The sequence below is a fragment of the Haliaeetus leucocephalus genome, unplaced genomic scaffold (genome assembly GCF_000737465.1).
Source record: "Haliaeetus leucocephalus isolate CR32 unplaced genomic scaffold, Haliaeetus_leucocephalus-4.0 Scaffold495, whole genome shotgun sequence".
In the NCBI taxonomy this organism is placed as follows: Eukaryota; Metazoa; Chordata; class Aves; order Accipitriformes; family Accipitridae; genus Haliaeetus; species Haliaeetus leucocephalus.
Genome location: NW_010972931.1, coordinates 7,904,494 through 7,916,544, shown reverse-complemented (window position 1 = coordinate 7,916,544; position 12,051 = coordinate 7,904,494). Strand labels below are relative to the sequence as shown.

General features: G+C 37.0%; 1 protein-coding gene across 1 annotated transcript in view; it reads right to left on the bottom strand.

Moving 5' to 3' along the window:
• Nucleotides 1-12,051, bottom strand: part of TSGA10 (testis specific, 10) — a 36,017-nt gene that overhangs the window by 18,341 nt on the left and 5,625 nt on the right. Inside the window, 8 exon segments of the mRNA XM_010575813.1 lie at nucleotides 1,741-1,856; nucleotides 3,318-3,469; nucleotides 6,056-6,133; nucleotides 6,306-6,479; nucleotides 6,834-6,985; nucleotides 7,499-7,670; nucleotides 9,051-9,116; nucleotides 9,704-9,913. Of these exon segments, the coding sequence (XP_010574115.1) occupies nucleotides 1,741-1,856; nucleotides 3,318-3,469; nucleotides 6,056-6,133; nucleotides 6,306-6,479; nucleotides 6,834-6,985; nucleotides 7,499-7,670; nucleotides 9,051-9,116; nucleotides 9,704-9,913 (1,120 nt within the window).

Below are 12,051 nucleotides of genomic sequence, written 5' to 3'. Positions count from 1 at the left end.
TACTTCCAATCTTTCTCCTGCTTTCAGCATTACTGTCCAAGTCCTAAATATCCTGTGTGTATAGTTGCTCACAGGTTCTAGTCACGGTGCATGTCCAAAATACCCACAATCTCCAAACTAGTCATCCAATTTTGAGGATCTTTCCAGCCTCTTTAACTACTTCATACTAGCTCTTCTCACGGGATGTCTCTGATCCTTCTTCACCCTCTCCCCTCACTTTACTAATTTTCAGACTCTGATTTCTTGCATTGCCCCAGCTTTCCCTGGTACCACATCCACACTTTGTTTCTCCATTCACTGACTCCCAATCTCACTGTTTCACACTTACAGTCTCCTCTGACAACCAATCCTCCTCATTGCAAATTCTTATTCAGCCAATATTCCTATTCTTCACTTATCTCCTAGGTCTTTATTAACTTTACTTCTCCTACCTATTTCACTAGGATTATGCTGCCTCATCCAAATTGTAATCTTAGCATCCTCTCCTTATTGATCCTGCGGTTAAAACCTCTCAACTTTCTTCTCTCAGTACATCCTCTCCTCACACCTACATTGTGGTTCCTCTCCTTCAGCATCTTCTACTGTTATCCCTGTGGTCACAGGATAATAGCACAATACAGACAGTCTCCATTAATTTCAAGTTTCTTTGTCTGGACTTGCCTCACAGTAATGAAAAATGCTAATGAATCTAGATTGGAACATGCTTCAGTCAGATTATATGAGACCTCATATGCCAAATTCTGAAGTCTCTATTCAGCTTTAATGAACTGATTTTTTAATTATTTTTTTTTAGGCTTAAAATACACCTAATTCAGACACATTTCCTGGGAATGACCAAAAGCATGCAACAACACATAGGCTGACATGCCTATCAAACATTAAGTCCCTACTTTACTGTACCAGGAGTACAGGACTTTAAAATGCACATATTTTGTTTAAATGTGGACAAAACATCTTTTTCTCTAGCCTTCTCAGGAGTGGCTTAAACACCTTAGCCAAAACATTAAAAAAAAATAAGTTCACTTTGAATGAAATGCTTATTCATTTGAAAGAAATGTTCACCTCAAATGAAATATTTAAATCCAAATAATTACAAATTTCAAACTCCAGTTAACAGAAAACAAGGTATTTTAATAGCATTAGTCAGCTCTAACGTTAAATGTAATTAGTTATAGGTTAGCTTTATTCTCCCTTCACAAATTCAGCACTGCATTTGAGAACAGATTATTTCTATAGATGCAGTTGGACATAATACAGTTGTAACTTTGGAATTGAGAACATATTCCTTGGCACTACAGGAATTCTCTGCATCCACCTCCTTTACTTCCATAATATAAAAAAGGTGCAACACACAGTATAGGATATATACTATAAAGGATGTTTTCCTGATTCCATCATCATCATCTTATGGTGCTGAGAGGTGCTACCACTGCCTTAGTGGATCATAAATGTAACTGATATGCTCAGACACTGCACATTGCTACCAACACACCTTGTTCAGCTGACAGTATGTGTTGTCACTGAAACTTACTTGCAAGAGCTTTATTACAGAATTTTAAAATGCAAAAACCTTCCAGTAATGAATGAAAACAAATGTTTTGCACTTGAAAAGTTAAAACTGTCAAAAGTATGTTTATTTGCATTCAACACTTTCTTTCAATCCATAAGGAAAAAAAAAGAAAAAAAGCATTAACAATTAGCCTACGGAATTTTATTAAAAAAACAGTATCCGTCACTCACCAATTTTTTCATCCAAAAGCATAATTTTCTCTTGGGCAAGTTGCATTTCATATTTTTTCTTAACAAGGCTTTGCTGAGTCTCTGAAAGACTCTCTTCTGTCTTTTCATTCAATAAACTGGAAAAGCAGAAGCATTAAACAGGAGAATTCAGATGTTTATATATTAATTTTTTTCCTTTTTGAAATGTCACTAAAATTGCAGAAGTTAGGAAAAAGTGAGATTCTTCTGTATATTTTAGACTATTTGGGATATTTTACTGATGTTAACTTTAATCTCTAGATATTAAGGTCTGAATACTCCTGTAAAGAATCACAGAAAAGTAAGAAAAATCCTTTATAACAGGTGGACATAAAAACTTCTCGAAAATTATTAAAATATAAATCATCACTTGGGACATACATTAGAATGCCTGACCTATTTCAAGTTATACCCAAGTCAAATCAATGTAGTAATATTAATACGTTCAAATCATGTAGTAATATTAATGATTCTCAAACTGTTGAAGAAACTGACGAGAACTATCAGCCTGGTTTGAGGGGGAAAAGAAAAAGATACTTCAGTAGCAGCAACTAATCTTCAACAACTCAATTTTTACAGTATTCATAAATCTGACAATTTATTATAAAGCAGCAATAACTCAGAACTGGATTTTGCAAAGGAGTTCATGTTATTTTAGAAATCACAGTATCCTTAGAAAGGTATTGTGGGCCAGCACAACACTGCACGCTAGTACCCAGCATTCCCACCAATCAAAATCCAACAAAAAACCTACAACACCCGTGTGTCAAGTACACCAGTCACTTGTAAGGACACACAGGTGTAGGACAGTGTTTGCCTAACTGAATTGTATTTAAGGAAATACAAGAGGAAATAGTCCCAGTATCTTCTCTTGCAGTCTGTTCACTCTGTAGCCTAGTTCAGTCTGTGATCTAGTCCTTTGTATCTCTCCACACAAACTTCACACGTGATTGATCTTTACTTCCAGTCAGTAAATTATCCTTTTGTATCTTGCACTCACTGACCTATGCTTTATTCCCTAAAGGCTTCGATTGAGCCTAGTCCCACTACATACTTCTGAACATGGTTAGCAACTCCAGTTGAGCAGCAGGCCATAAACCCTATGCAAGGCTTCAGTTTTATTTCCTCTCATGAAAAAGCTCCAAGACTAAGAAAAGGATGTTTGAAACTAACTACACGTGACACTCATTAGTTTATGTGTGTCTGCTTGCCTCTATAAAAGCAACAATAAAAAATGAAAAAAAAAAATTAATTCATATGCAATTTACCAAAAAACATCAATCCCTGAAGCCTCTAATAGGAAGATCCTAACTCTAAGTCAGAGTGAATTTTACTTTTTCACTGAAGATGGTCTTCAGCATATCATAATATCAACAAGCCAAGAACATTTACATATAAATAAGCAATGAGGAAAACAATTTCATTCCAAAAAGAAGGATGACTCATAAGAACAACTATCGTAAACTCCTTTGCCTTTGAGCTATATAACAGTTATGAAAACCAATGACTATAGGCTGACGTTACTCGTCAAACTAATGCAATTATATACTTTTACTTACCGAAGTGAAACATATTCAGCTTCCTGTCGGCTCAGCTCAGTTTCAGAGTCCAGTGCTGCTCTTGCCAATCTTTTCATCTCAGTTTCCAGAGAATCAATGGTGTCTTTCATTAGTGCCACTTCAGACATATGTTCTAACCGTTCACTACCTAACTATAAATATAATTAAACATTCAAAGCAAAAAAAAAGCTAATTTATACATAGAATTTCTCCTATTAATTCAAATTCTACTCTGTTTTTAGCACAAATCTTTTACTGAAGAAATGTCCAAGTATCTCATTTACTCAGGGCCTGACTCCAAGTCTACTGAAGGTAGTTGGCAAAGAGCTGAAATGTGATTTTTCACTTCCTTTGAAGGACAACCATCAATTTCCTGTCTTTCAGATCTCTGGGAATATTTTGATTTATTAATGTAAATTTTAGGTTGGTAATTATGCCCAAGGGCAAAAGTGTTTGGCATCGATCAACATTAAAAGTTTGCAGTGCAAAATAACATAACAGAAGACATCACTATGAGTGTATGAAGGGAGAAACCCCAGTTCAGGATACAACACTACCAATGACAGCTTTAGGCCTCTACTAAGTTATATAGCTATGCCGATAACTGGATAGAGAAATCACTGTGAAACACTCGCATAAAGCACTATATGACCAAGTAACCACAGCAAGGTCTTTACCTCTAGGTACCTTCTGTACATAGAACAAAGAACAGGTCCAAAACCTCTTGCACAGACTCCAGCAAAATTAGTTTGAAATCTCCAGTTTAAAGAAAGATGCGTTTCTTTGTTAAAATGCTTACACGTAACATTCAAAGAACTGTCCTTTATAAATTATTTGAAACAGCTCTTTCAAGGTAAAAAATTCTCACCTCATCCCTCTCCTCATTTACTGATTCTTTCAGTACTAATTTCTGTGTTACTATAATCAAAGGTCAGACATCTAAAGAGCAAGTCCGTAAGCCTCTGGTACACAGTAATTTCTTCAATACTAGTGCCAAAAATTTCATATTGATGTATCGGCCTCAAAGGGTACCAGATGAACTGAAGAAATAAGATGATGTACCTAAAAGAGGACTATACCCAATATTCACTACACATCATATGTCAAGCGTGTGATTAAAGCTAATTTACTACTCAGAGTACGGAGAGCTATTTAAGCCTACAGTGTATTCTTCATCACAGATGCACTCAGTTTAATATTATAATCCTTGGAACTATACTTATAAACTTGGTAGGATTTAAGAGGCTGAAGGGGAAAAAGAAAATGAACCAGATTTTATAACCATAAGATCTAGAAGAAAGATACACTACAGAAATCAATGTTAATCTATTTAAAAATCAAGTTCTAACAAGACTGTAAATATACTTAAAATTTATATTCATTGTATTAATGTTTTCATTTTCTATTTTAGTGCCATATGTTAGCAAACAACTGCACATACAAGTAACTTAAACCATATTAAATAGGACTTGCCAGAACAGTACAGTAACATTTGGTTTTGGAGCATCAGGTCTTAACAATATACAATCATAAGATAATTCACACTGGAATGGACTCCAGGAGGTCTCTAGTCTAAACTCCTGCTCTAAGCAGGGCCAGCTCTGAGGTCAGGTTGCTCGGGGCTTTGTCCAGTCAGATCTTGAAAATCTCCAAGGCTGGGGACTGCTCAACTGTCCTCATGGGAAAGAAGTATTTTCTTGTACTCAGCCTGAACCCTTCTTGTTTCAACTGATGCCCAATGCTGCTCATCATTCCACCATGCACTGCTATGAAAGGCCCGTTTCTGACTTCTGTATGAGTACTGGCAGGTAGGACTTACATCCCCCTTAAACCACCTCTACTCAAAGTGGAACAAGCCCAGTTCCACCAGTCTCCTCTCATACGGAAAGTGTTCCAGCCCCAAGTATTGTGGGAGTCCTCCATTAAACTCACTCCAGTTTGGCAATGTGTTTCCTGTACCGTAGTGGCAAAACTGGATGTGGTGTATTCCAGATGTGGTCTAATGAGTGCTCAGCAAAGGGGGACAATCGCTTCCCTTGAGCTACTGGCTGTGTCTTGTTCACACAGCCTAGTACCCGCTTGGCCTTCTTTGCCACCATGGCATACTGCTGGCTCATGTACAGCTTGCTATACAGCAAGGCCTCCAGGGCCTGAATTTTCAGCAGAGCTGCTCCCAAACTCATTGGTCCCCAACCTGTATTGGTGCCAGTGGCTCTTCTTCCCAAATTCAGAACTTGGCATTCATTCCTGTTGGTCTTCATAAGGTTCCTGTTGTCCATTCGTCCTACCTGTCTTGGTGCCTATGGATGACAGCCCTGCTATTGAGTATATCAACAGCTTTCCCTAATCTGGTGTCATCTGCAAACTTTATGAGCACGCATTCTGTTGCCTCCTTTAGGTCACTGATGAAGATGTTAAACAGGACAGGCCTCAGAACAAACCCCTGCAGTGCTCCATGTTAACAGTCCCCAGACCAAACTAACTGCTACCTGGTAAGACTGACCATCCAGTCAAATTTTTCCCCACCTAGCTGCCCACGCATCCAGACAATAACATCCTAACCTGGATACAAGAACACTGCGTAACAGTGCCAAAAGCCTTGCTACAGTATTGGTAAACATCCACTGCTCTCAGCCTGTTGTTTCCTGATAGAAAGCGGTCAGGTTGGTCCTGCAGGGTTAACCATGAACATCACCTGTATTACATTTACAATTCCATAAATAATTATTTTCCCTTACATTTTGAATAGTCGTTTCTAGCTCTTCAATTCTCTGTTCCAAATGCGCCTTTTCATTAAATCCAGTCTCTTGGGAAATCTGTATCAAACAACAACAAAATCACATATAGAGCACATCTGAACTCACCAGACATGTAATGCCATTAACTCTCAGGATTAGAATAGAAATCTTCAGCAACTTTAATTAGACTACTAAGCAGTTTTCATGTTAAAATAACTGGGGTGGGGGGGGGTGGGGGTAAGAATCAAACCTTTAACTGCTCCCTGAGGCTATCACGTTCTGTAGTCATCCTTCGGAAATCTGACAGTGCTGTATCCCTTTCTACCTCCACATGTCTTAACATAGCTTGAGCTGTCACAGTACTTTTAGGAGTCCTGGGGCATTTGATAACTTCCTGACGAAGTCGGGAAATCTCTTCCTGTGCCTGTTTTTAAAAAAACAGCAGCATAACAGAAATATGGAATAGACAATGTAATGTATCCCTATGGCATATGGCTAGTAATGCAGAGCATCCCAGAAACTGTGTAGTATCAAAGATGAAGTAATGATTTGTGCATATATTCCTCAATGCAGGAAAGCGTTCTTAACTCAGGACAGCACTTACAGACTTGTATTTAACCAACAGATTCAAATCACAGAATTTCCATAACTTTTTTTCTATTTTTTAAACAAATGCTTTGCATTTTTTTTTTCTTTTTCACACAAAAACAAAAATAGGATTTTTTTGCACATCACCTTAAGTTATTTTAATTAATCATACAAATATAAATAAAATTACCTGTTCATAAAGATTGACAATTTTGTCTCTCTCAGCTGTTAAAACCTTGAAGTTACCCTGAATTTCTGCCACATGGCGCTGATATTTTTTCAGCGCTGACTTCAGTTCTTCACTTTCTCTCAGTATTTTCAAAACTTCTGGATCAGAACTCACTCCCTTAAAGAATAAGGTGATATAACATTAAAGTAGAGAAATAAAACTTGATATGCTTTCTTATTATATCTGGTTTGGAAATTTCTATGAAAGATTTAATAAGCCTTCAACCTAGTAACCTCTAGATAGTCAAGACTGTACATATATATTTCTTAGTATTAGAGACCAGATACACATACCATTTTCTAAAATACACATTTATTTTGAGCAGCAAACGTCTATCACAAATGGTACTGACAATCATGTTAATAATTACATAAAATGTAAGCAGTTGTCAGTAACTATTTAAAGTGATATATATGCATGCAGTGTAAAGCAGCAGTTAAGTTCACATTATTGGCCCATTCCCATCTTATGCATCCTTCCATTTATAATCAATTAGTTTTTCTTCCTGGTAATTATGGCTTTGGTAGTTTAGCATAAGATAAACCAACATTCTAAAAAATGCATTCCTCCTTTTCCAAAGTGTTTTCTCAAGCTCACCTGGATGGATGAAAATTTTTTTGACATGCTGCCACAAGTAGAGGTTCGCTTAGGACTTGAAAACACGTTTCGAAATACCTTCAACAAATTCTCAGTCTCACATTTACAGTAATCTTTGTCCTCTTCCAATGTCTTAATAAAGGTATCAAGCCTTGAAGGTGACCTCCCTTGCTTTATTTCAGCTTCTGTTTGTAAAATAATCTGCATGTGCAAATATGAGAGAATTCATTCAATGAAATACGTTTGTAATGAATGATACTTCAGTGTAAAATGGATAAACATACTCTTCAAAATGAAGATGAAGCAGATATCTAATTAGTACTTTAAAGTAACTTCTGAATGTCTCTTTTTTGTTATATTGCAGAATACGTCTGAATGTCCTTCTAAAAGGACTCTAACAGGACAGAAAAGGACATAAAAGCTAAATGTTAATTAACTTGGAATATATCAGTTCAAAACTAAGGAGGACAATTAAGTAGATTTGTGTTGGAATATCTAATGAATTTTTAGATATGAAAGAAATTAGGCCACTATGCTTGCTTAAGATCCATGAAAAGTGAATTTCTGAAATGGAAATAAAGTAATGTGCAAATAAGTATCGTTGAAATCCAGGAAGCCATGCAGGGGCCTAAAATAGATTCCAAACAACAACAATTCCAAAGTTCAAAATTGCACACCAAATCCCTCTCTGTTACAATCTATCTTTTGGAAATACCTGGACTCATAAAAGCTTAAGCACCTAAGGAATACTAAACTCTGCAAATTTATTATTTTTAAGACACGTGCAGAAGTAGGTCTTTAAATCCCTGAAAAGTTATAAATTAATCACCTAAATCTCTCAGTGAATCTAGTTCTCAAATCCCAAGCTTTCTGGCTGAAGGATCAAAATCTTTCCAGGGTAATTGAGCAATAAGCTCTATATGGTCAGAGTGGTTTTTTTCCAGAGGGGGTTCTTTGCAGGATTGTGGCATAAGGTCAAATATTTTCTACAGGAAAGAAAAAAAACCAACCCATCCCACCCCCCCTGAAATTTGAGACAAATCTTTTAATTACAGGAAGAAATTATTATCTTGAACACATAAAAAAAATTCCCTATCAATTTATACTGGAAGGAAATTAATGAGTCCACTTAATAAATTCAAATGTTAATTTAAGTTACATTTACTACTGGCAAATATTTCTAAAATTACATCATTGTATACATTTCGAAATGTTCCAACAGTATCATTACACCTTAAGGAAGATGGAATATTAAGATAAAAATTTTAAATAAAAAAATGTTACTTCGTTCTGTTATGCAAGTGATTTACAAGGTATTCAAAACAGTTACATGCAATTTTGTAAAAAAATTAAGATTCTCAAAAGCAAAATCATTACAGGCTAGTTGCAAAACAGAAACAGATTCCCATTCCCCTAGAGACAGAGAACTACAAGAAAACAGATATGTTTATCCATTCTATAACTTGACTGTCATCCAGTGAAAACAAAGCAAGTGAAATTCATTTGTACAAGTATTAATTTCATATGGAAATGACCTGATTTCATAGCTACATATATATTAAGGATACATGTTTAACTCACAGATTTTAGTGTTTTCACCGTATGTTCCAGCTTCTTTATCTCGTTCTGCTGGTGTCGAATTTGAATCTACCATAAAAAAATTGAGAGCAAGAGATGCATTAGTTTTGTATAATCATTAGTGCAAATCCAGCATTTTAGCTCAACTGTTCTAGTCCAAAGAAGCATTTTATACATGTTTTCTAGTTTGAGTAGGCTGAAAACATACTATTTAGTAACAATAAACTCAATCTAGAAGGGAATCAGTTAAAAGTTTTATCTTCAGATGCAGTCCAGGATTAGGAAAAACATTAACAGTTGAGTTACTCTCAGGTGAGTGAATGAAAAAGGAAGTATGGGATATGTTTTCCTAGAACTGTCTTATGGAGGAACTTTTTAAAACAGGGACAGTTTGACTATACCTATGGGCTAAAGAAATAAGTATGTAGTTACAGTAATGGCAAACAAAGAATATGCTTTCTCCCTTCTGACTACTACTACTAAATTACGTAATTGCATGTGCATAGAATGCAATTTTCCATTATCCTGTGAAATCAAAAGCAGTTTTCACTGAAATTACACTCTTTCCAACTGCAAGCATGATTTTAATCCTTGAACCATCCACACATCCAACATTAAAATATCACTGGACAGTATTAATTCTAATAAATAGATACCTTTGCTTCCTCAAGCTCCTTATCAGCAGTATTGAATAGCAATTCTTTCTCCAGCTGCTCAGACAGTTTGCCATTTACAGCCAGTCCTTTACACTGATGATCTTTTTTACTGGTGAACCTATCCACTTGACTTTCCACCACCTGCTTCTTATCAAGAAGTTGTATGACATGTTGCCTTAGCTCATGGTTTATCTTCTTCAGATCTTCAATCTGTAAGGACAAGGAGGAAGAAAGTATTTTACTTAATCTTCAAGGATTTGCAGGGAGTATTTAATAATAAGAAGTAATTTATGCTTAACAACAACCAAAAAATCAGTATACATTATTCACCAAGGAAGAATATGCACACTACTAGCATCATTCTGAACAAATAAATTTTGAAGTGTTCCGGACAGTAGAGAATCTGATCCTTAACGTTTATGCTAAAAACTGCCTCAAGCTGGGCTGCCATTACAGTTATTCTCCCATAGCACTGTGAGAGGAAATGCATCTCCGGGCCTGGTCTCAAGTTTCCAACAGCCTTGCTCACAATGGTTCTGTTACGTCTTAGGAATGCCCTTCAATCATCCTCTCTGAGTTGGGCCCATATCCTTCACACATACTTCACAAAGGCCAGCAGAAATGTAGCACATCAAGTATTCATACTAATTCATCAATTAATCAATATAAGATTAATAATTTTCCTGAAACAATATTGTCTTTTTAAAAAAATATTATATGGCCTTTTTGTAAGAAGCCATAAGTTGCTAACCATTTTGGCACTATCAACTTATTTTAACATCTCAGTCTATGGGAGCATTACTGCCTCATAAAGTTTTCCAATTTTCTGAGTCCTCAGATTTCTAAAATCCCAGCATAATCAAGATATGGATACAGTGCGATGCAGAAACTCCATTGCTTGCACAGGCTGATCCTGTAATGCACGAGAAATCAGCATCACTGAATACTGAATTCTGTGAGGTTCACTTGATTCTAGTAGTCAGAGTTTTCTTCAGGTACTGCTAATAGTGCACAAAAATACATTCTGAATTATTTAGGAAGACCTGAAAGACGCTTTGTGAAAAAAAGCCTTCTGGGTGGTCTCTGTCCTGTGACATTCAGTGGTAGTTAATTTTGCCACTTCTTAGTTAATTTTATGGTGGTAAATTCAGTGGTCTTAAATTCACTGGTAGTTAATTTTGCCACTGATCCAGCTAATGCTACTGAATTAATAACAAAGCACAGTTACAAACCTGAAAACGTGGTAATTATGGATTGGTTGAGTGGAAAAGCATCCACAAAGGGCAATAGAGACAGCATCTGTACATCTGTGTTTTGGGATTCCTGCAGTTTTATTAAGTTATAAAATCTGGCGAGAATACAGCCCTGCTATTACTGGCGGAAGTTTACAACGATGCCTGCTTTACCCAGTGGGAACAGGAGTGCTAATGAAGGGCAGGGAGGCTAAATCCTACTCTGCATCTGAATGTACAAACGACACTTAAAATAACAAAACTGAAGTCTGAGTCACATTTACACCCTCAAGCCTCAAGTAACTGACTACACCAAAAGCAGTTTTGTTGCTCCATACGGCCAATCTGTATCATATCTTAAGGGTCTTTTCCAACCTAAACAATTCTATGATTTTCCCCTCTCATCTTAAGATAACCAAGAAAGCTCTGGCAAGCACTCAGAGATACTGTATTTAGACTACAAAAATTAAGGGTTCTTCATGGAATATACCATTTTAGCAACTTACTGTTTATACAGACATGAATTATAATTCGAGCACCTTAACTAATTACAGTTGTGCTCACAATGCTATACAATGAAAGCTGTCCCTAAGCAGACAAAATTACCGACCACTTACAGCTTTACAGACTCAAAACCCAATACCACACTATCGAAAAATACCGATAGCCATACGCGTGGTGCTTTGTTATCGGCTGGGCTGAAACCACTACAAGCAGTAAGATTTAACTACCGCTGTTGACGCGTTTCACCACCATCCTCTGAACTGCGATAATGCAAACCCCTTGCAACCGGGATGAAACTTCACACCAAGACCACCCTAAGCTTGACGCAGCACTAAGACACTGGCAGCAGGACCAAAGGAATTCAGAGTTAGTTAAACTTTGGGGACAGATTAAGTCCTCAAAACTGGTTTTGAGTTCCAACTAATTCCAGTGGTTAGCCGTTTAAGATGCAGCTTTCCTCCTTGTTCTCCGCAGCGTACGCAGCACCAGTACCCGAAAGGCCCGCACCCTCACCCCCCGGGGCGGGGCACGGCACCCAGGCGAGCCCCGCCGGTCTCTACCTTGGGGCGACTCTCCGCTCTCCCCCTCCGGCGCCCTGGGGAGCGCCGGCCG